The following is a 24,555-nucleotide window of genomic DNA, read 5'->3' as shown; positions in this document are numbered from 1 at the left end:
ATCTTGTGGTATTGAGGGCGATTATGCCGAGTTTGTTTATTGTCAGTTTCCTTAGCCTTGTGACTGTAAAGTCCTCCGGCTGGTTGTCTTTATAGCCACAGTCTCTCAAACCTTTCCTGTGGTCTAAAATGATATTATTGTTAAGTGCTCTGATTTTAATCCGTTTTTGCATATAGCCTATAATCAAAATTACATCAGACTTTTTAGACAGGAGCGAATTAGCAACGATAACTGAGGTCAAGAAACGTCTTTCATAACTATAGATTACATTTGACTTTGACATGAAGTTTTGAAGTGAGCTCATCGAAGTGTTCACTTTTAATGACAATCGAACAGCTGCTGCAGGAAGTCATTCCACTGGAATCCCGTCAACAGAATAGATGGCCTTTTTTGTTAAGGCACTCTAGGGGTGCCAAGCTTTTTTTTTGTTTAAAGCCGGTGTCTACAAAGTGGGTTTGATAGATGAATCATCTGTGAATTCTGGGCATCTGGTAAGAGTTGGGAAATCTGGAGAAGACATTTAGAAAAATACTTGGAGAGGTACTGTGAAGTAGAGTGGAGAGGCACCCCCCCCACAAACAGGCCGTCTGGCAACCAAGTACTGACTGCTGTGAGTGCTTACCCGAGCCAAGCATTCTTCTTATCTTCAAAAAACCTGCATCGACCCCTGTTGTTCCATGATTGTGCAGAAAACCAGGGAAGTCGTCTTCAGTGCCTGGACATAGCCTATATCCACATGTACATATGGTTGTTTATAAAGCCCGGGCCAATATCTGGCCCCATTCTGTCTTTACGGATGATGGTGTAGGCTAATTATTGCAGAACTTTCCTTTTTGCTATCATAATAAACATTAAGTTGGGGGGGGAAATGCATTGTCTAATGATCAGTCATTTTCTTCACTTTGAAGTGGAATGCAAAAGATCAGCGATCTGTCAGGAGAGGACTGAAACAAAACCCCCTCAGATTTGACTTATTTGTGTTGTTCTTTCAGATTAATTGGGGAGGCTCATTTCCGTTGCTCATAATCAAGGAGTCTGACGAAAAATGTATAATTTGCTATCAAACTAGAACGTGTGTGTGTGTGCGTGCGTCGTAGCTGGCGTCGTCGGGCCCGAGTTCATGCTGTGCCCCAGGCTAGCGCGGACCTCTCTCCTAACCCCCCTCCCCTGTTTGTTTGGACTGCCCACGTTCCATACCGAACCAGCAGCAGCAGCTCTCTGGGAAAGGCACATGGCCCCAAGATGTGTGTGCCTTTTGCCTGCCTTGGAAAAAAGAAGCACTCTCCCTCTCTGGCTAATCTCTGGTTGCCTACTCACAGAACTGTAGCACTCGTCTGTTGCCTGGAATTGCAAGCCAGAAAATCTGCAATGCAAACTGTGCCATGAAGATATGCTGATCCTATCAGCCCCACACACCACATGCTATATCTGCTCTCAAAACCTGTCCTGCAAATGTGCAGATCACAGCAATTCCAGTTGTGTTGTTTGCACGAAGAGGGAGAGATACAAAAAAGACATTGTGCTACTTTAAAAAAAAAAGAAAGAAAGAAAGAAAAAGAAGAAAGACTTCTCAATGTCTCGTCTTTCTCTCTCTCTCACCAATGTTTCGCAGAGGAGTATAAAATGGTTGCGTGCTGGTGTTCCTCCTGTGTACACTCACTGCTGTTGCCTGGCTGTAAAGAGGGCCATTTATGACAGGAAGGCGTGTGTGTATGTGAGTTGTTGGGGGGGGCGGAGGGGGGGGTCAGCAGCAGCAGCAGTGCGGTTTTGTGCCAGGTCCAGCTCTGTCTGGGCCTTCTGTCTGGCCTATGGGAGCTCTCTCTGTGTGACACAAGGTTATTCTTTGACTAGTTTATAGCGCTTTTTAACAGGCGGCGGTAAAGAAGCTCCCCCATCTCCCAGCTGTACAGCAAAAGGCCTATCGCTAGACATCACTTCACACCTCTACGGAGCGAAGTTCACACTCTTCTTATCAGCGATAGAGATGGACCCGATAAGGACAGTCCCAGATTGAATCCCTCCCTCCCTCCCTTCCTTCCCTTTCACACTCTATTTTTGAGTTATGAGAGAGAGCACCGTCATAAGAAATGCCGTTGCTCTCTTGAAAGACAATTATGTTTGGGGGTTCTTTTTGGAGCCGTTCAAATCAGACCCAACGTGCCGTGTAGTTCCTACACGGTTTCTGAGACTGGAAGAAGCTTTTAGCTTGTTGTTGTTTTTTAGTCCCTAAGTTTTCGAGGCAGTGCCAGTCTGCTTAGTCAGGGGTTTATGGCTTTATTGCTGCTTTAGTGCTGTGTCTCTCAGACAGGCTAAAGCTAATGTTGTTTTAGGTGACCTCTCTCTACCCCCTCGGAGCTCTGCTGACCTAGGCTTGTTGTCGACCTGAGCTATGCTTTGTGAAGCTTCAGGGCCAACAGGTGGAGAGTGATTTACTTTAGGCCTAAATGTAGCAGGAGCAAATGTTGTGCTTTGGTTTAGGGTATCGTTTAGCCTACCTCCTGACCAGTGTACCGTCCGATGGTGTGTGTGAGGTTTAGGGAGGTGTTGGAGGAGGCGTCTGTGAACAGGGTGGGTGAGGGTGACGGGACCCCCCCGGGGCCACCTTGGTTGCCCCTTGTTATGTCCTTGTCCACCCCCTGAAGGAGGACTGTAACTAAGGTCATGTTCTCACATGAAAGTCTGAATCATGAGCCGGAGCAAGTGGATGAGTTTGCAACATTGTTGTATAAATTATTTCTCTGATTTGCTTTCTCACAACCCTTTATGTAAACGAAGTAATGTACGCAATCGAAGCAACAGACGTGGTAGTTGATTGGTCCTAAAAATTGCCCGTTCGTCCCGCTCTTATCCAGATCAACACGCATGCGCTGTTGTTTTCCTATGGACTGCCTCGAGCAGCGTTCCCACCAAAAGCGAAGCGAAGCAAAGTGATGGATGCGTCGTTTGTAACCGGAGCGAAACCACCCTTTTCTAGCGGACCATCCGTTGGTTCTTTGCTCCGGGAGCGACTTCGAATACGCGTTCTCACAGCTCCAAACGACGCAGAGCAAACAAATTTGATCCTAAACTCTGATCCCAAGTGAAGCACATGTTCTAGTGAGAACACACCCTAAGGTTATGCTGTCCACTGGGGTCAATGACTGACTGATGACTGATGGGGTCGTCTATCAGAGCCCTGAGGCCTTTAACGCAGGCCGAGAGAACCGATTCTAGTCAACTCCAAGGTTGGTATTTGGCTCAGAGTGGGGTCTAAATCTGATCCTCCTGACGCATTCTGGTTTAGCACACAGAACGTCTGATTTTGATCACGCTGATTTAAACAAGCTGGCTCATTTAGGAAAACACCATCATTCTTGTTGTACAATGCAATGGAATGTTCTATTTGAAACACTCCAGGGTTTCTGCATAGGAGTATTTTTGTTATATTTTCCATATTAAATCACAGCTTTCTCCCAACATTTCAGGTTATGTGTTTGAAGAATATTATTAGACTGCTAAACTGATCAAGGATATCATTTGACTGTTTTTGGTGTCAAGAAGTTGCATCGGTTACATTCTTGTCAGTTTACCTCGTAAATTTACCCAGTTAGTCAAAGCTTTTGTCCCTTTGTGTTGTGCTGTCTGGTGAGTAATGCCCAGGTTTTTAGTAAAGTAGGCTCTGGAGACTGACCTTTAGTATTAGTCAGCTTTGGCGTATATCCCAACCCCCCACCTGACAGGAAACGGAGAGAGTGGCGTTATCGCAGCCTCGTCATACAGTAGGTGTGAAAACCGCTATGAAACTTATCAGATAGGGAGGAAACTGAAGCTGAATGAACAAGGGCAAAAAAAAAAAAAAGTTGTGTAAACACTCCCTTTTATTTGGTCTATCAGGAGACTGGGAAAACACACACACACACTCTTGGAGTAGGGCTGTGTTTGTTATTGTGGCCTCTGGCACCAGTACTGCAGGTTTTGCTCTCAAACGTGACCTTTCTTTCCTCTGTCAACACTTTGGAAACGGACAACAGCAGCGAGCTATCACAATCATGTGGCTCTCCAACCAAAACCTCTGCAATGCAATCCTCTAGAAACTTCGTCAAGAAGACGTGGACAGTAGCGCGCGCTCCTCTCTGAGCTGTGTTTTTGTGACCAGACTATCTGTAGTTAAGCTTCATTATCCGTCAACACTTTGAAAATGGACAACAGCTAGCTATCACAATCATGTGGCTATCCAAAACCCTCTGCAATCCTCTAGAAACTTCTTCGTTGAGAAGACGGGACAGTAGCCGCTCCTCTCCGAGCTGTGTTTTTGTGACCAGACTATCTGTAGTTAAGCTTCATTGTCTCCAGGTTGCAGCCATCTCTGGCTTGTTAAAGGCTGACGGTGTTTGTCGGAAGCAGATGACTGCGCTCCCATGCGCCTATGTGTTCCGCATTACGCCAGCGTTACTTACCGCTGTATACGTGCCCCCCGGTGCAGTGCAGGCTAGAGGAAACCCTGTGACTTTTTCACTACGCTTTGCTATAATGAGGTAATTGCCTCCTGTTGCAGGGCTGGCAATTTAGCAATCTGTGGCACAATGGCGGCAGGAGGGAGCGCTGTCAGAGACCTGCCTGCAGGCTAGAAGCACACTCTACCATTATTTCCACACACACCCACACCCACACCCACACGCACACATGGAGAGAGTGAAAGAGAGAGAGTAAGATAGACTGCTATTATCTCCTCTCACTCGCAGAGAAAGAGAGACGGCGAGACAGAGAGAGGAGAGAGAGAGAGAGAGAGAGAGAGAGAGAGAGAGAGAGAGAGAGAGAGAGAGAGAGAGAGAGAGAGAGAGAGAGAGAGAGAGAGAGAGAGAGAGAGAGAGAGAGAGAGAGAGCGCGCTCCGTGCAGCATAACAGTCAGTTTGTTCAGGGAACTGTGACTAGGGCCGTCCCTTTTCTGCTCTCTGTGGCTTTTCCGCCACCCTCGGTCTTGTCTCAATCTAATTCCTTAAGCTTCTGATTATCACTAAAATGTTCTCCTAAGTGTAGTCAAAGCGTGATGTTAGAATTATAAGGTTCTATCTCCATTGAGTTTTTTACATAATCTGATCCATTAGGTGTTTATTAATGCCTGTGTGGTGTTATTTTTTTAAATGTTTACATTTTTGAGTTAGTAATTCATAAAACACAAAGGTTCCATCTCACGAAACATAATGGAATGTAAAAACGTTGACGCTCAATATCTCTGAACTGCCCTAAACGGAGATAGAACCTTATCATTCTAAGCTCACGAAAGTTCTGTAGGAAAGTTAGTTTTCTTTCTTCTCTTTCGCTATTTTGTTCAGAGCGGTCCGTCTGACAATGAGGCACTGCCGGCTCTCTGCCACCAGAGGAGAGAGGAGGAGGAATGTGGTGCGTCAGGTAAATGTGTCCCCAGACTCTGGGAACAAACCAGCCATCTCTCGGCAGGGCTGTGAAACATTCCTAGGCCATCTCTCATGTCTGGAGGCAGGCTCGCAGGGCCTGTGGGCTCCCTTTGTCTTCCAGTCGAAAAAACCCTCGCAGAAAAGACTGCTCTCACTCAACTGCAGCCTCCCAAGTGTCTGCTGACAAGTAGTACGAGACGACGTGCGTGTCTGTGTCTGTGTCTGTGTGTGCTCGTATGAAAGAGAGCAAGAGAGACATATTTGATGGTTTATATGGCTTTACAGCACAGGGTATTATTCTATGGTGTGAGATCTGAGGAGTCTGATCCAAAAGGGCAGGGGGTGGGGATGTGTGTGATTCACTGTAGCCTCGCGCTCTTGTGTAGTAACACTATATCTGAACAAATTGCTCTATTACCTCCAGTCCCAGTACAAGTAAAGTGTCTGCTATTAAATGCACTGTTAGTCTAAACTGCTAAATTGACTTTTCCACAGATTGATGGCTGTGGTGCTCTGTAGTGTAAGTGAGCCAGGTTGAAGCCAGAGTCTGTATCGATGGTATTGATTGGGACCCCCCCCACCCCCACCCCCCCCCCCCCTCCTGAAACACTAACTCAAATGGCAACACAGGGTTTTTTCAGACTAGGCTAGTTGTTGTAGGGAGGTTGCACTGTGAGAACATTTTACACCTGAAAAAGCTGAATGAATCAATTGTTGAAAATCCCCAGCAAAAAAACACATAAAAACACAAATACAAATCGTGATCTTAGAATGATAAGGTTCTATCTCCGTTTAGAATGATAAGGTTCTATCTCCGTTTAGAATGATAAGGTTCTATCTCAGTTTAGGGCAGTTCAGAGATATTGAGCGTCAAAGGTTTTACGTTCCATTATGTTTTGTGAGATGGAACCTTTGTATTTTATTAATTACTAACTCAAAAATGTCAACATTTAAAAAAAATAACACCACACAGGCATTAATAAACACCTAATGGATCAGATTATGTAAAAAAACTCAATTTTGACAAAAATGGAGATGGAACCTTATAATTCTAACGTCACGAAATGTCTCTTAACAACACTGATCCTCGAATGTCCTCCTGTCCTCTGAGTAGATGTCTGTCTGACGGCCGTAGATCAGCTGTGCGCTAACCACGTGTTTTGTCTTTCCCACAGAAATCTCGGCCACAACAAACTCGCCACCATAGATCCCGACGTCTTCTCCAACCTCCCGAACCTACGAGAGCTGTGAGTAGAGAACTTCACACACTCACGTCCTTAGTAAACACACACTGGTCTGATGGGACACTTTGGAACACCCATGACATCACACTCGATGGGAAAGTGGCATGACGCTTAAGAAGTCGTACCTGATATGGAACACTAGCTCACGGGTTAAGTAGCAATCTCATTCCTTCCCACCAAGGTGTGTGTGCGTACGCCACACACCCGAGACACACTCTCCTCTCATGTAGGACTTCCCCTTGGCACTGGGCTCCACCCTTAATATATTGTCCTCTGGCACTCTGGACTACCCTGTGTGTGTGTGTGTGTGTGTGTGTGTGTGTGTGTGTGTGTGTGTGTGTGTGTGTGTCTGTCTGTCTGTCTGTGTCTGTCTGCCCATCTCTCTGTTTCTGCTTCTCTTTACTGTGCAGGCATGTGTGTGTTCACACTAGCAGCTAGCACCTCTATGCACAAGGTCAGAGTTGAACGGGGGAATGACTAAGGTTCTCAACAGTTACGAAAGCAGCATGAACAAACACCCAAGCAGATACGCATCTCACACACACACACACACACACACACACACACTCACTACTGTTGACTGTGAAAGGGAGTCAAAATGTGCCTGCCTATTACCTATTATGTGCGTACAGGAATCTAAGCGGGCTGGAAAAGAAATACAAATACACACACACACACACACGCTCGCTCGCGCTCCACATTCTAGCATGTACCGTTTGACTGTTTGAAACGACTCCAATTGAGAATAAAGTAGTGGTTTTCTATATTAAGCTCCCCCCCCCCCCCACCCCCCCATCACCCGACACCATGCCAAACCCTGGGTTGTAAATATTTGATATGGTGAGGAGAGGGCCGGGGTCTATCTCACTCAACACTGAGCACCAGAGCAGGCAAACCTGCCTGTCAGCCTGACATTCACCCAGCATCCACCTCTCACTCTATTGTTAACGATGGGACGTGTCTACTTTGGTCACCACCAACTACTGTCATGTTGCACTTGTCTTCACACTAACATTACATCCAGTCCCCCAACTACTAACCCCTCTTGTCTTCACACTTCAACATTCAGTCCCCCCCCAATGACCAACTGAATTGATCAGCGTGTCAGGGTTCCGGAACTGGTCTTTAAAAGCCGTAAATTCAATAAATAAAATCCAATTTATAAGGCCTAAAAAGGTCTTAAATGGCAGTTATTCGGTCTAAAAATGAGGGGCTAGGTCTTGAAAATGAGATCCTGCAAGGAAATCAGTCCGACCACATCTATGTACGCGAAAATTAATCAAGCTGGAACAAAAAAAAAAAGGGCAATTCGCTTCCTTTTTTGTCTGTATGGCAGTGAAATCCCTAATTTCATCACCTCGAGGATGACAAAAAGCTATCATATGGTGTCGCGAATAGGTCTACAATTATATCCAAAGAGGTCTAAAAAAAGAAGTCTAAAAAGGTCTTGAATTTGACTTGTTGAAACTTCGAGTCCTCAAGTTTGTTTCCTTGACGCCTTCTCTGCCTTGTGTGTTTCACCTCAGACGCCTGGACCACAACGAGCTGACCTCCATCCCAGACTTAGGACTGGCTGCGTCGAAGGTCGCCTCTCTATACCTGTGAGTATCCAAAACGGAAATGTCAAAAGGCCAACTGGCATCACATTAAATTAACAGTCTCTAACCGTCTTATCGTAAAATGTGTTTGTGAGCAAAACGACCAAGAATATTGTATATGTATTGTATGTATTACATCTAAATGTTTTTCCCCCCCCTGTAATCCTTAAAAGGGGTGCACATTTGTCACCTTTTAGCCGTTTTTACCTCAAAATAGGTCAACAATTTTCATAAATGGTCTTTGTTTTCAGGCAAAAAAAACATGTCACCTTTTTGGGCCATCACCAGTTTGCATCCCTGCTTAATTTGTGAAAGTGTTCATGTATGAGGTGTATATTTGTGAGGGAAACCATTGATCGGCAATGTTAGTATGAACTGTAGTGCAGCTCAAAGCAACTATGGTGAGCTCTGCCCACGAGTGCTCTAAGCGTAGAGTTCTATCCTGGTTACAGTTGTGAAACTGCCTGCACTGGCATCTCACTGGAGATTTACTGCCCTATTTGGGAAGAGCGTGTGTGTGTGTGTGTGTGTGTGTGTGTGTGTGTGTGTGTGTGTGTGTGTGTGTGTGTGTGTGTGTGTGTGTTTTGTGTCTCACAGCTGTGAGCCCTATGGCCCCTCAACAGTCTCTCTCTCTCTCTCTCTCTCTCTCTCTCTCTCTCTCTCTCTCTCTCTCTCTCTCTCTCTCTCTCTCTCTCTCTCTCTCACACACACACACACTCACACAATTGTGACACTGTCCTGCCTGCCTTGTTGCAGGGTAAAGTAAAGCCCTGTTGTTTTTTAGCCTCCAACCGTTTTTTCGCCCTTGTGTGGCCAACGGAACATTCTAGCTCCTCACTCGAGCAGAAAGGGCAGAGAAAGCAAGCCTACATGTGTAGTCTCGACGCTTAGTGTTTTAAAGGCGTCTGCCTCGTGTATTTGGGTCGGTTTTTCCACCTCCGTAGCAGCTGTTCTATCCGGGCGGTGGTTAGCAGTGGGAAGCAGGTTCCTATAAAACAGCTCATGCTTATATGTATTAGTTCCAGTGTTTTAGTAATAGTCATGGCTGCTGCCCGCCCCACGCTGTGTCATTCATTCTGCTTCTCAGAACGAGTTGTGTACAGTGCGCTGACTAACTTAATCAGAATGTAGCGCTAACGCAGTTAGCATTGCATTTGATTTGCGTCATGAGAAATGTCCCAATGTGGAAAACCCCCCTGTGTGATTAACTCATCTATGGTTCATTTGAGGAAAAACAAAACAAAAAAACAATTGTGTTTTTGTGTTTTTTTTTTTGTGTGAGTTGTTTTTGCAACCCACTTCAGATGTTTTCGCCTGACTAAACTAATCTACGTTGAAGCACCCACCTCACAACACTTTGGGAACTGACCTCTAAGATATATGTTTGGAAAAACCGTCGAGGGTATGCGCTAGTAGCTCTGCGCTCTCCGCTTCTCTCGGAGGCCGGGCGTCTTTTTTTGGCCTGATTGGAAGCCTGTTGCTATGGGTAGCCTGTTAGGGGAGGGAGGGCATATCTCCACAAAGCTGCACAGCTGAACGCCAGAGCAACACTGCAGCTGCACCTGTCAATCACACGGTTTACTGTAAAAACGGTGACAGAGAAGAAGGGAGGGGGGAGGGGGGAGGGGGGGGTGGGCGGATGGGAAAAGGACCGGCCTCAGGGTGACATCACCACCGTTACCGACACACGCAGAGGGGATGGGAAAAGCGGGGGGGGTTGTGGGGGGTTTGCCCACAAGTAACCCTGGCCCCCCCCACCTCACAAACCTCCGACCCCTCCTGCGTTGGTCCGTATGCCTTGGCAGATCTCGCTGGACGGCGGTGCGGTCTGTGCGCGGGCTCGAAATTCCTCCGCCGCTGGTTTGAGAGTGACTGGAATGCCGTCTGGCAAGCAGGGCCGTGTGAGACTGTGGTCGCGAAGAGAGGGAGAGAGGGAGAGAGAAGGAGGGAGGGAGGGAGAGAGAGAGAGAGCAGGGGGGGGGGGGGAGAAGAGAGATGAAGGGGAGCAGGAGGAGGAAGAGAGAGATGGAAGGAACAGAGGGGTGTCTGTCACCAGCCTACAGAGCCAGTGTTCAGCTCTCTAAAAAGGTTGAGGGGGGAGAGGGGGAGAGAGGCTGGCGGCCATATTGAGGACAGACTCGACACTCCGCTCTATTATATCTGCGCTTCAAACAGCTGCCGATTGACTCCCCTTGTGTCCAACGGGTGTGTGAAAGGCCGGGCTCTCTCCGACAGGGGTTGGTTTGGTTGTCCTCCTTTTTCTCTCTCCTTCCCCTCCCTCCCTCTTTCTTCTATAGCCTCTGCTTTCTCCCTCTCTCTTTCTCTCTCCCTCCCTCCCTCCCTCCCTCCCTCCCTATTTATTCTATAGCCTCTGCTTTCTCCCTCTCTCTTTCTCTCTCCCTCCCTCCCTATTTCTTCTATAGCCTCTGCTTTCTCCCTCTATCTTTCTCTCTCCCTCCCTCCCTCCCTTCCCTCCCCCCCTCCCTCCCTATTTCTTCTATAGCCTCTGCTTTCTCCCTCCCTCTCTCTTTCTCTCTTTTCTCCCCCCCCCCCCCCCGCTCTCTTTTCTTCTCCCCTCTCTCTCTCTCCCACACGGACTTCTTTTGATCCCCCTCACTTGTGGCGTTGATCGGGGACAGATAAGACAATGAGAGTGAGCAGCTAGCCTGCTAATCTGTGTCCATGGCTGTGCGGGGGGGGGGGTGGTGGTTCTTGGCCTGGATTAATCACTGCTCTCAGATCAACTAATCCACTCAGCCACCACCTCTGTGGGGGACTCTGCCCCCCACCCCCCACCTCCCCTCCCCCCTCACTCCCACATCCCACAGCCAGTCCCACAATGCACCTGGGCTCCCACACCCCCACAGAGACCCCACAATGCTACACTAGGCCAACACAACCCCCTCCCCCCTGCTTCCACGGGATCACACGGGCAAAAGGGATGGAGAGACTCTCACAAACTTCCCTATTGTCTGGGCCTGCCGACATAAAAGGGAGACGTCAAAACAATTCACAAAGGAAATCATATGGTCTAATGGAATGATGGAAAAAAAATAATAATAATTATTGTCTCCATCCCCCTGACATCAAAAAGCAGAGGCAGGAACAATCCCTCAAATATCACTGTGAAAATGTGTAAACTGTTCCTTTATCTTCCGTCAAAACTTCAAAAGGAGGTGTCGTAACGACCCAGGATAATCACACACTTGACGGGATAATGAGATCTGGAATTATGCGATCCCTAACGTCGAACGTACCCCCCCCCCCCCCCCCCCCCCCGAACATCAAAAGAGTCGAGGAGCAACTCCACCGAAATGTCACTGGCAGTGAGATAATCAGAGCGTTTTATAAACGCTTCTATTGTCTGAGTCGACATCAAACGCAACCCTCCCCTCTAGCTGTCACACAGCTGGGCTCAGGCAGTCAGGCTAGGCCAGTGTGCTGTTCCTCCGTCTATGAAAAGAAAGGTTGAGGAGGAGAGAGAGAAAAGAGAGAGAAGAGAGAGAGAGAGAGAGAGAGAGAGAGAGAGAGAGAGAGAGAGAGAGAGGGAGGATTCCTCAACTGGACTGGGTTAGCTTCTAAGAGAGTGAGAAAAAGAGAGGGGTTGACCCGGCCTCTCCCTCCAATTTCCGAGCTCTGCGTTTTTCCCAGCGAGGGTCAGCAGCTGTTGACCTCCCCCGGCCCCCCCCCCCCCACCCAACCCTCCTCAGTAGACCCTCAGTCCTCCCCTCTCTCAGTCCGCCCCTGTAGCCCAGCTCTGCTGCTCCGCTTCCCAGGGGCTTCCTGCCTGGGTCAGGGGGGGCCAGTGGCTGCAACTCATCCTTAACTCTTTCCACCACTTGTTTGTTCAGGTGGGCAGCAGCAACACCCCCCCCCCCCCCCCCCCCCACAAACACACACACACGCACACACGGCCCACAGAGTGTCTTCCAGCCCATCTGTGTGAGGGCTGGGCTGAGGCTCCGTGCGAGAGAGAGAGAGGGACAGGATTGTTCTGCTGACGGAACACCTGCACAGCGTCTGCTGTGTGGTAAACACTGTTTCATAACGGGGGAAAACGTGTAACTCCGTAAGTCAGGAGTTGAACGGAGATCGAGCCCAATCCAATGGATGCCCTTGACTGGGGAACCAGGAATGCTTGCCGTGTCTGTGTGTGTGTGTGTGTGTGTGTGTGTGTGTGTGTGGTGTGTGTGTGGTGTGTGTGGTGTGTGTGTGGTGTGTGTCTGTGTGTCTGTGTCTGTGTCTGTCTGTGTCTGTGTGTGTCTGTGTGTGTCTGTGTGTGTCTGTGTTTGCATGTGTGTGTTTACGTCTGTGTCTGTGTGTGTGTGTGTCTGTCTGTGTCTGTCTGTCTGTGTCTGTCTGTGTGTGTCTGTGTGTGTGTGTGTGTGTGTGTCTGTGTGTGTCTGTGTTTGCATGTGTGTGTTTACGTCTGTGTCTGTGTGTGTGTCTGTGTCTGTCTGTGTCTGTGTGTGTCTGTGTGTGTGTGTGTGTGCGTGTGTGTGTGTGTCTGTGTTTGCATGTGTGTGTTTACGTGCGTGCGTTGGCCAGGGCTGGGGTCGGGGTCAGTAACACTAGTCAGCGTGTCAGGGAAATGCCACCAGGGCCGAGGTATGTGTCATACGTGTCACTGTGGTATGTGTCATACGTGTCACTGTGGTATGTGTCATACGTGTCACTGAGCAATGGCTTTCATCCCTGCTCGGGTAACGCTGCCCTTCGGTGCCTCCGCACGCACACACACACACACACACGCACACGCACACACACACACACACACACTGACTGAGTGAGTGAATGATTTGGTCAACATGAGGACTTCAGAACGTATGTCTGTGTTTTTGTCTGTCTGCTGTCCGTGTTTGCGTGCGTGTGCTGTGTCTATATGACAAATTTTTCGTAGATGTGTGTTTGTATTTGTGTGATTTGTCTGTACCGTGTCTATGTTGCGTGTGTGTGTGTCTGTGTGTCTGTGTCTGAGTGTCGTCTGTGTCTGTGTCTGTCTCTGTGTGTGTCTGTGTCTGTGTGTGTGTGTGTCTCTGTGTGTGTCTGTGTCTGTGTGTGTGTGTCTGTGTCTGAGTGTCGTCTGTGTGTGTGTCTGTGTCTGTGTGTGTGTGTCTGTGTGTGTGTGTGCGTGTGTGCACGTGTGTGTGTGGCTGTGTCTGTGTCTCTGTCTCTGTCTGTGTCTATGTTGCGTGTGTGCGTTCGTGTATGCGTGTGTCTTTGTCTGTGTCTGTGTCTGTGTGTGTGTGTGTGTGTGTGTGTGTGTGTGTGTGTGTGTGTGTGTGTGCTCGCGTATGCGTGTGTCTTTGTGTTAGCCCCTGTGTGTCGGGGCTGGTCTAGGTAAACAGAGGGAAGTGATTGGGATTCCAGCGCAGCCCTGCGTGTCCCAGGCTGCAGCTCATAGGTGGATCCGTCCCAGCAGCCCCAGAATAAACCACAGATGTGAGGGACAGTGACCCACCATTCCTGCAGAGCAGAGAGCAGAGAGCCAAAATAAAAACAGGCTTTTTTAAAAACTCCTAAGTCCTCTTTCTCAGGCTTCCTGCTGCAAGACTGGACTGTCAGAGGGGACAGATCAGACAGGAGTTTAAGTCCCTCATGTCGGCTTGTTTTCGGGTTTTGATTCTGTTCTACCAAGTTCATTTGACACAACGTGACGTTAGAATTATAAGGTTCTATCTCCATTTTTGGTCAAAATTTAGTTTTTTTTACATAATCTGATCCATTAGGTGTTTATTAATGCCTGTGTGGTGTTATTTCTTAAAATGTTGGGTTAGTTTTTTTTAGTCAGTTATTAATAAAATACAAAGGTTCCATCTCACAAAACATAATGGAATGTAAAAACTGACGCTCAATATCTCTGAACTGCCCTAAACGGAGATAGAACCTTATAGAACCCTCTAAGCTCACGACAATCAAACAAAGTTAGGGTCCGTTTTTTGACTCCAAAGTGGTGAATGTGACCTCACCTTTGAAAAGACCATATATTTTTAAACACAGTATTGTGGTAGCTAGTAGCTACAGCCTGTATTTAGTGTTGTACGGGTGGTGTTGTAGAGCTGTGGGCTTGGCGATGTCCATCTCTAGTTAATCAGTGTTGACCTCTCTGGCTCATCACACTCTCAAGAGCCTTAAGTCCTCTAAGTGCTCTGAGTGATCAACGTGGGCTCATCCATCTAGAATGTTCTATGACAAAGCTTCTGGGTAACAGCAGGTGTCCTTGGGCCTGTTTGGAGAAGACCGAGGTCTTTGTAAGCTCTTAAAGCACACGTTTGTCCCTCGAATAGAGCCTGCTTTAGTCTGTGTACCCTCTGTCTTTGTTCCTGAGTTGATTTGGAGAAGAGGGGGGCTTGTGTGTGTGGCTCTTAGAAGACACATTTTCAGCTTCTGAAGTTGGTTTGGAGAAGAGGGGGGCTTGTGTGTGTGGCTCTTAGAAGACACATTTCTGCTTCTGAAGTTGGTTTGGAGAAGAGGGGGGCTTGTGTGTGTGGCTCTTAGAAGACACATTTTCAGCTTCTGAAGTTGGTTTGGAGAAGACGGGACAGGGAGCAGTCTTTCTATCTATCTTTGTTCCAGAAGTGAGTTGTTGTTTTCAACATGTTTGGTTTCTGTGTTTTCTTTCTCTCACAGACACCATAATAAGATCCGTAGCGTCGACGGGAGGCGGATGAGAGACCTGGTATCCGTGGAAACGCTGGACCTGAGCAACAACGACATCACTGAAGTCAGGGGACACTGCTTCCCTGCGGGCCTTCAAATCAGAGACCTGTAAGCACAACCCGTCTCAATAACACGGCCCCAAAAAAACGAACATTTCTCTGACCATATTTGAGTCCATTTTGGATCTGGGGCGGCTGTGTCTCAGGAGGTAGAGCCGCCGTCTAATGATCGCAAGGTTGGCAGATCGGCGGTTCGAGCCCTGGCTGGCCACATGTCGAAGTGTCCTTGGGCAAGACACTGAACCCCAAAATTGCTCCCAGTGAGCGGGGCCGGCGCCTTGCATGGCAGCTTGCCGCCATTGGTGTGTGAATGTGTTTGTGAATGGGTGAATGAGAGGCTGTTGTAAAGCGCTTTGGAGCAGCAAAAAAGGCGCTATATAAGTGCAGACCATTTACCATTTACCATTTCACCCAGGTACCTGAGCAACAACAAGATCCAGCTCCTGGAGGTCGGGGCTCTGGACCAACTGGGCTCGTCCCTCCAGGTTCTGAGACTGAGCCGGAACCGCATCAGTCAGGTCCCCGTCAAAGGCTTCCAGCTACCCAGGCTCACCCAACTGTGAGTATCAACATTGTACTATACCTTACCTACTGATGCTGTTGAGTATCAATACTATTCTATACCATCTCCACTGTGGACAGCGCAGTGGGGCACACACTCATTCCAGCATGTTACTAGTCTCAAGCCACCGGCTCTACGGTGCGCTAAGAGCTTGAGTGGAAAGTTCTGGAAGGTTTGGAAGGTTCTGAAGTGAATCTTCTGAGTTAGAGAGACCTATTAGCCTCTACCCTAGGGGGTTCGCTTAGGTAAACATCAGTGCGATACCATGGCTGATTTATAGCCTCTCCTCTGTACCCATAGTTGGGATAGCCCCCTTCTCCATCATTATCTACCCCCCCCCCCCCCCCCCCTCCAGCAGAGAGCCGAGGTAGGCCGATCCATACCTCAACACCTCCGTTCGGGGGGAGAAAGGAGACATGTAACGGGAGTCTCCTCTATTGTAGCTGCGGGTTCCGTCTCTCTCCGGCTTCCAACCGACTTCCCCAGGTGGCCATTGTTCCCCAGGTGGCCCGGGTGACACCGTATCTGCGGAGAGCTTGTGGCAACATGGAGGGGACACAAAGACCGAGTGTGGATGTGTATGCTCCTGGGCTGTGATATCAAACCTCACACATGCCCAGGTGCATGCGTCCACAAAGCTAGAGGAGGACTTTTTTTTTTTTTTTTTTACAATGAGAAGCAAGGGAACCAGGGGTTTCCACTACCCTCTCACGCAACGTGTCCTCTCACTCAAACTTCCATCCTGTCCTTGTGGATACAAAAAGACTATCTATTATTAGTACCCACGCGTGTTAGAACTAGTCTTCTGAATGTCTTAAATTAGGCTAATAGAAGTACCTACCGTGACCGTCATAACTATCCGTACCCTCGACCCAGGGCTATTTTGATGTTTGCGATGACTTTGTTTGCTCCGCCACTTGACCCCGCAGTGATTTATGGAGACTTGTTTATGAAGACTAGCGTGCTCGGGTCAGAGTGTGACACTGGGCTGTAACCGGAGCCTCACCAACCTCAACCTTTTAGGGGAACACACACACACACACACACACACACACACACACACACTCACATACTCATCATCATCGTCATCGGTGGCCAGAGGCCACACAGGTGGAATGGATATCTCTTTGGAAATACCTGTTAGGGTTTCTGTGGGGACACAAACTAGATATCGATGCCTTTGAGTTGTTTCCTGTTACCATGACGCTCTGACGCTCATTTCTGTACAACTTCTGCAGAAGTTTGACAACAGCTATGTATAAGACGTGAAGCCCTCCTCAGAGTATGTCGCTAGAAACAGTCTTTGACCAGTAAACGTAACATGTCGTTACTGTACACAACTGTGTCCGTACTTACTTCTCTCTGGTGGTCCCTACCTAACCAGAGTTGTGGTGCATGTCCTGTGGTCCTCTGTGGCTCACTTGGTAGAGCACGGCGCTAACAACCCTTAGGTTGTGGGTTCGTTTCCCGCTGGGACCATATATACTGAAATGTCTGCACTCACTGCAATGTAAGTCGCTTTGGATAAAATCATCAGATAAATGGCATATATTATTATTAATGAATGAATTAAACTGTCTGGCCACTCCCCTTAACTGTCTAAGCCACTCCCACTTTGACACAAGCTCCACCCACTTTGATACAAGCCACTCCCACTTTTATGCAGGCCACACCCACTTTGATACAAGCCACTCCCCCCTTTTAATTAATTAACGAATTAAACTGTCTGCCCCTTAACTGTCTAAGCCACTCCCACTTTGACACAAGCTCCACCCACTTTTCCAGGGAGTTGAACAGAAACCGTCTGCGCCAGGTGGAGGGTCTGTCCTTCCAGGGCCTGGCCAGTCTGGAGGTGCTGAAGCTGCAGAGGAACAACATCACCAAGCTGACGGACGGAGCCTTCTGGGGCCTGGCCAAGATGAAAGTCCTGTGAGTACCAGAGATCAGCTCCCAGGGGGCGGCTGTGTGGCGCAGGAGGTAGAGCCGCCGTCTAATGATCACAAGGTCGGCAGATCAGCGGTTCGAGTCGAGCCCCGGCTGGCCACATGTCGAAGTGTCCTTTAGGGATGGACGGTTTTTCGGTTAAACCGAAAACCGGGGTTTATAAAAATAGAAACGGTTTTTTATCAAAACCGTCTGAAACCGGATTTTTTTTTATTTACTTTTTTTTTTTTTTTTAAGAATAAAATAGAATAAGAATAAAACTGGAACATGTCACATGTTTGTCGTGTGTGAAAATAACAATGATACAGTCTGAATCTGCCGCACAATGAGTGAGAGGTTTGGTCAATTGTGAAGAATAACTGAGGATTAATATCTAATTGGGATTATATTTAAGGGTAACGAATCACTCTATGGGAAAGATAGTTGCCTTCAGTTATTGGTAGATAGGAAAGGTTTTTTACAATTACTCGCTTACATTTAATAAGATCATTTTCGCTGCTCTCTGTAAAGCGCATTGGGTCACTTTTGTGAGAAATGCGCTATAGAAATAAAATGTGATTTGATTTGATATCAATCAATCAATCAAACTTTATTTATGTTCTATAGCACAAATCATGCATTGAATGTAACTCCAAGTGCAGTATTTACTAAACCACAATATAATAAAACAAGAGCTATACGGATCAAGAGTGTTTGTGCACAGCGCCACTGTGTGTGAAGGCGCTACTGAAAGTGATGACAGAACGCATGTCTCAGAAGATACGCGGTCACTTAGTGACGCAAAGGTAGTTCTGTATTTATCTCTATCTGTATTAGTACATTTATTTTGAAAGCTATATTTTGACAGCTCTACCATGGGCACTTTTATTTTGATGGGGCATTCTTTGTTGATTGACTTAGGACAGTTCAGGACGAGTCAGTCTCGCGGCATGTGGTTTTTATGAAAAGCTTTAAGTATGTTCACTGCATAATTCTAAGTCTAATATTTCAGTGATTATTGAGCAGTATTCAGATATTTAAATACATTGAGCAGCAGCTGAAACTTTGTCTAAGAACCAAGATATTGAGAAAGCAGTTCATTCAATGAAGACGCTGTTCCAAGAGATGATCTTCCGTGCAGGCGTGCACCCTGGATCAGCGGAGCTGGTGTGTTAAGTGTTCATGTGTTTTCATGTATGGTGTAGCTTACAAAAGTCTGCCTTTCCACTTATATTTGTGAAACTAAGTAGCCTAAATGTGTTGCGACTGTGCTTACGGTGTTTTAATGGTGTTCGACATGAGTGTATTGTAGCAGTAGGGCTCAATTATTTGAAATTGGCGCTCTTTTTTTTTTTTTTTTTTTTTTTTTTTTACATTTTTTAATGTATTTTTCGGTTAACCGGAAAACCGCGGTTTTACTCTCTGACGGTTTTTCGGTTTCAATAATTGGAAACCGTCCATCCCTAGTCCTTGGGCAAGACACTGAACCCCAAAATTGCTCCCAGTGAGCGGGGCCGGCTGGCGCCTTGCATGGCAGCTTGCCGCCATTGGTGTGTGAATGTGTGTGTGGATGGGTGAATGAGAGGCCGTTGTAAAGCGCTTTGGAGCAGCTTTGGAGCAGCAAAAAAGGCGCTATATAAGTGCAGTCCATTTACCATTTACCCAGTGTCTGTACCCTGGCCCTGCCCAGCTGGTTCTGGAGAAAACTCTCTGTATATCAGTCTTACGTAGTTGTTTTAGGAGGAACTGTTTGTTCAGTGTTCTTCCATATGATGTCCAAAACATTCTATTATGGTATACAACTAGCCTTGATGCCTCCTGACCCCTGCTCTTTTTGACTCTCTCCATGCAGTCACCTGGACTACAACCATCTGACAGAGGTGAACAGCGGGTCTCTGTACGGCCTCTCCTCTCTGCTCCAGCTCTTCCTCAGCAACAACTCCATTTCCCAGATCAACCCAGACGGTTGGAGGTTCTGTCAGAGGCTCCGGGAGCTGTAAGTACCCCCTCCAAAAAACCCAGAACCCCCACACGAACTTCAGAATCTCCTGACGTTAGAATGATAAGGTTCAATCTCCATTTTTGTTCAAAATTTAGTTTTTTACATAATCTGATCCATTAGGTGTTTATTGATGCCTGTGTGGTGTTATTTTTAAAATGTTTACATTTTTTTAGTTAGTAATTCATAAAATACAAAGGTTCCATCTCACAAAACATAATGGAATGTCAAAACGTTGACGCTCAATATCTCTGAACTGCCCTAAACGGAGATAGAACCTTATCATTCTAAACGGAGATAGAACCTTATAGAACCTTATAGAACCGTATCATTCTAAGCTCACGATCTATCTAATAGCCCCCCAGCTCCCCAATTCCCAGATTCCGTCTCCTATCCACTCCCAGTCATATCCACCAAGAATGCGATCCTGTATATCCTTGAATCTACCCCAACCCTGTAACTTCACCAAGGTTAAATTACTCACTTAATGGCCCACATTAGTCACGTTGACAATTTTTTTTCTCTCTCTCGACGTCCCGGTGCTATAAAATGTTATTGCACAATGATTCAAGTCTGAAAATGGCCATTTATGTCAAAGTCTGTGTGTTTTGGGCGATACATTGTGTTTTCTTAGCTAAACTGCCGTGACGTAGGACATTTCATAACAGCTCAGAGTTCCGTAGTGTGACACGGCTAGCCCCCCCCCCCTAACCCCCCTTTCACCAGCTTATTTATTATTTATTTATTTTACTTTCATTTTTCCCAACACAATTTATCGAGAATCGCTCCTAGCTATATCTGGCCGCTACTTTCCCCCAAACGCTCCGGGAACGACTAACGTCACCACTCACTGTTCCCGTTCTTTTCCGAGTATTATTAAAAAACATTTAAAAGAAAAGCCAGGAAACAAAAGCTGGCTGGTGTGGGCTCTTTTAACACTCAATCTTCTCCTCGATAAGCCTGTTTAGCCTATAATGCGCACCAGGGTTGACAGTACCTAAGCCCTCTAAAGAGTTTGTATTCAACGTCTCTGAACGAGTTTGGCGCAACAGCCATGTAATCCTCTGTCGGTAGGGCTGTGGTGATTACAGGGGGGGGGGGATTCCCTGCTCTCTTTCTAATGAATGACTGAGTATTATCTGTGGTTTGGGAGACACTGTTTACACTACCGCACTCCTGTAGAACGCAACTCAGGTGAATCGTCGACTCGTCGCTAACCGTGCGGCTATAGATCATCGCTGGCGCCTGTGTGTGTGACAGATTGCCCTGTGTATCTGTTTCGCTGCACTCTGTGTCAATCAGGGGTTATATGATTTTATTAGCGGGGCCTTGGTGACTGTGATACCAGTGGGATAGTGGCGTGTTAGTGGTGTGTTAGCCCTCTGGTGTAGGAAGCGAGGCGGCCTTTATGACATCGTTGTTATTACATTCCGGATGTGACAGCCTGATGGGGCACTCTCCACATGACTGCCCCCATCCAGACACACACACACACACACACACACACACACACACACACACACACACAGAGATTCACACACGCACACACATGCACACACACACACACATACACGCAAGCACACACACACACACACACACACACACACACACACACACACGGAGGAGAGAACACACACACACACACACACACGGAGGAGAGAACACACACACACACACACACACACACACACAGACAGACACACACATACACACACACACACACACACACACACACACACACACACACACACACACACACGCACACACACACACACAGAGATTCACACACAGAGACACACGCACACACATGCACACACACACACACACACACACACACACACACACACACACACACACTCACACACACACGCACACACACACACACACACACACACACACACATTTATCAATAGTATCAGGACATAGAACACAGTTGAATTAGAGTCATGGGAAGAGGATAAGTGGAAGTTTTTTAGTTTTTTTTCACAAACTGATTTTTAATGCCAAAACATTTCTGAGTAATCTCCATGTTTTTTTTTTACAACCAAGAACATTGTTTTTGTGGCAAACAGTTTGTGTTCTCAGCAGGCGTAACACAAGACCGCTAAGCCTCTGCTTTCTCTTAAGTGTGATATTAAAAAAAAGCAACAGTTCCATAGTGGAAAAATACAGCATCATCAAAAAAAAAGACATCGAGTCAGCCATAAAGTTCAGAAGGATCTTGAGTTACCTCTCCGCTCTGCCAACCTGTTCTTCTCTGTCCAGGCCTGACACCATACATATATTTTCTCTCTCTCTCTTTCCTCTTCTCCAGCAATCTCTCCAACAACAACCTGACTCGTCTGGACGAGGGCAGTCTGGCGGTGCTGGGGGACCTCCACACCCTCCGCCTGGGACACAACGCCATCAGCCACGTCACAGAGGGCGCCTTCCGAGGCCTCAAGGCCCTGCGCCTGTTGTAAGTCCCTCCCGACGTTAGAATTCTAGAAGGTTCTATCTCCATTTTTGGTCAAAATTTTTGTTTTTTTACATAATCTGATCCATTCGGTGTTTATTAATGCCTGTGTGGTGTTATTTTTAAAAATGTTGACATTTTTGAGTTAGTAATTAATAAAATACAAAGGTTCCATCTCACAGAACATAATGGAATGTAAAAACTTTGACGCTCAATATCTCTGAACTGCCCTAAACGGAGATAGAACCTTATAAATCTAAGCTCACGATATAACACTATATAATGTATGCATATATACAACACTAACGTGTCACTTGGGTACAGGGAAATGTTAGATTCCGAATTGTTATTGACGTGTATGAGATATTCGCTATGACTTTACCGTTCCCCCCAGGGCGGTTGACAAAGTCGGTTTGCGTTTAAGACTGTTGTCGCCCAAGTTGTTTATCTAGTTTGCACTCACGGTTCATTCATGCGTGTGTGTGTGTTTAGGTGGTGTGCATGCGTCACCATTGTCATGGTTTCTGTGAGAACCCCTTTATTTCGGTGCGTCTTTCTTTTCATTCCGTCGGTTTTCCTTCTTTTTTCTTTTGCCCGTCGGTTTATTTTCCCAGCCAAATTGGGGGGGGAGTCCCTGCGTTTCCCTGTGTGTCCCTGTCCTCTGCCTCCCTGGAGATTCGTAGCCTTTTTAAAAGCGCTGAAAAGCATTATGGGACTAGTACTCCCCTGAACCCGCCCGCCCCCTCACACAGACCTGGGTCCTTCCTAACATCTCTCTGGCCCTCAGAAGTTCCCAGAGAGCCAGAGAGAGGAAAAGAGGCCAGGGCCCTGAAGAGGTCTTTCTCACAGTGGGGTGACGAGCCAAGGCGTATACAGACCTTTCTCTGCTGGCCCATTGGGAGGAGGGGGGGCGCGGGGGGGGATTCAGCCGTGAGAGGCCCTCTGTTTGGCTCCCCACACTCATCCTTTCTTCTTTTCTTTCTTTCTTTCTTTCTTTCTTTCTTACCCTCTTTCACTCCTTTCTTAATTGCATGCTTTGTTTACCATTTCCAACCCACACTCCTTTTCTTTTCCCACTTTCTATCCCCCCCTCATTCTTAACCCTTTCTCTCCCACTCTCCTTCCCCTCTTCTCCTTCCATCCATCCATCCATCCATCTCTCTCTCTCTCAGGCAGGCCTAATCTAATCAGCGTGGTGCTGGGTAGGACGGAGCCCTGGCTGTAAGGGAGCCGGGGGTAGTTTTAATTGGGCCTGCGCTGTTGGCCGCTGTGGCGCGGGGCCGGAGCCTGCAGTGGGGTGTGAAAGCTCAGACCCGGCCAGCCCTTTTAGCCGTGGGGGCCAGTCCCTCAGGGCCCCCCCCCATCCCGACCCCCCCCCCCCGCCCCCCCACCACCGCCCCCGCATTAACAAGGCAACGGCCATTCACGCCCAGCCAGCCAGAAAGAATAGGAAATTGGCCCAGCCCCAGTCCGGCCCATGGAGGCAAAGGAACTGAAAGGAACTAGAGGGGATGAGGAAAGGATGGGGGGGGGGTATTGTGTGTGTGTGGGGGGGGGGGGGAGGGGGAGTGGGAGGGGGAGGGGGGGGGGGTGACCATCAGCCTCAAAGGGGGTTTTTCAAAGTTTTGAAAGAAAGTTATTTTAACGGCAACTTGGAAACAAAGCGTGCGACGGAGCGGGGCGACGGCTCGCCGTCTTTTGTGTTTTCGCGACGTTGTTTTTGTTTTCTTTTCCGATTACCCATTCAAACGCCGCTTTCCTTTGGGCCCGAACGACTTCAGACTTCAGTGGTGGAGGTAGCCTAGCTAGGGCGTTCGAGAAAAAAGCTAATTAATTACATTCAACATGTGTTTGGAAACTTCCAGACAAGACTCAAAAGAAAGTGAGTTTTTTTTTGTGTGTGTGTGTGTGTCTTTTCTCTTTTTTTGGGGGCGGGGTGGGTTTTTCTTTTATGGACGGCCATTCTGGCCACATAGCCACGGTCTCTCTCTCCTACCTCATTAGGAGCTTTTCGCTGTGGCTGCAACTAGCTACCTGCCATCAGCCTCAACTCGGGCCCAACTGTCTGTATCCAAAAGGCATTGTGTGCCCGCCAATCTCTCCATGCTGTCATGAATTATACATGTGTATGCCTGCTCTAGGGTTGTGCCCCCCACCCCTCCCTCCCTCCCCTCCCCTCCCCTCCCCTCCCTCCCCTCCCTCCCCCTCAAAGGAAAGAATGCTTGGCTGGCAGTGCAGAGAGGGAGAGCCTTGCTCTTCAGGCCAGGTGCAGTGGGGCCGGGGGGTGGAGGGCGGGGGGAGGGAGGGGGAGGGGTGCGGAACCCGTGACTTCCAGCCCCGTCCCTGCCAAGGCTACAGAAACGAACACTCCAGCACTGGCAGGGCCCGTACTCTTCCATCGCCCTCCTCTCCTTCCATCTCTCTCTCTCTCTCTTATCCCTTCTTTTCTTCTCTCTCTCTCTCTCCACAGGGAGCTGGACCATAACGACATCTCGGGCACAATAGAGGACACCAATGGGGCCTTCTCTGGACTGGACAGCCTCAACAAGCTGTGAGTGTCACCCCCCCCTAACCCCATGCCCCTCCTCCCCCAATACCGGTCCCTTTGAGCCCGTTGGAACTGCCGCTGGTTTGCGATTGTCTACCCCGGTTCTTTTGGCCT

General features: G+C 47.8%; 2 protein-coding genes across 2 annotated transcripts in view; both read left to right on the top strand.

Annotated features, from left to right (window-relative positions):
• LOC308175545 (leucine-rich repeats and immunoglobulin-like domains protein 1) overlaps window positions 1-24,555 on the top strand; it is a gene marked incomplete at both ends in the record, with an annotated part of 56,554 nt that overhangs the window by 5,751 nt on the left and 26,248 nt on the right. Inside the window, 2 exons of the mRNA XM_080551195.1 lie at window positions 6,569-6,640; window positions 8,164-8,238. Coding sequence (XP_080407321.1) covers window positions 6,569-6,640; window positions 8,164-8,238 — 147 coding nt within the window. The remainder of the gene's footprint in view (window positions 1-6,568; window positions 6,641-8,163; window positions 8,239-24,555) is intronic.
• On the top strand, window positions 12,827-24,448 carry LOC308175544 (uncharacterized protein; the record flags this gene model as incomplete). Its single annotated transcript, XM_080551194.1, has 7 exons — window positions 12,827-12,843; window positions 14,866-15,003; window positions 15,370-15,513; window positions 17,302-17,445; window positions 19,292-19,435; window positions 21,753-21,896; window positions 24,364-24,448. The coding sequence occupies 7 exons, from the start codon at window positions 12,827-12,829 to the stop codon at window positions 24,446-24,448; spliced, it is 816 nt and encodes a 271-aa protein (XP_080407320.1).

This window comes from Nansenia antarctica (genome assembly GCF_963989245.1).
Source record: "Nansenia antarctica genome assembly, contig: SCAFFOLD_232, whole genome shotgun sequence".
Classification (NCBI taxonomy): domain Eukaryota; kingdom Metazoa; phylum Chordata; class Actinopteri; order Argentiniformes; family Microstomatidae; genus Nansenia; species Nansenia antarctica.
Note: the sequence above shows the minus strand (reverse complement) of the source record. Positions and strands in the feature narration are given on the sequence as shown.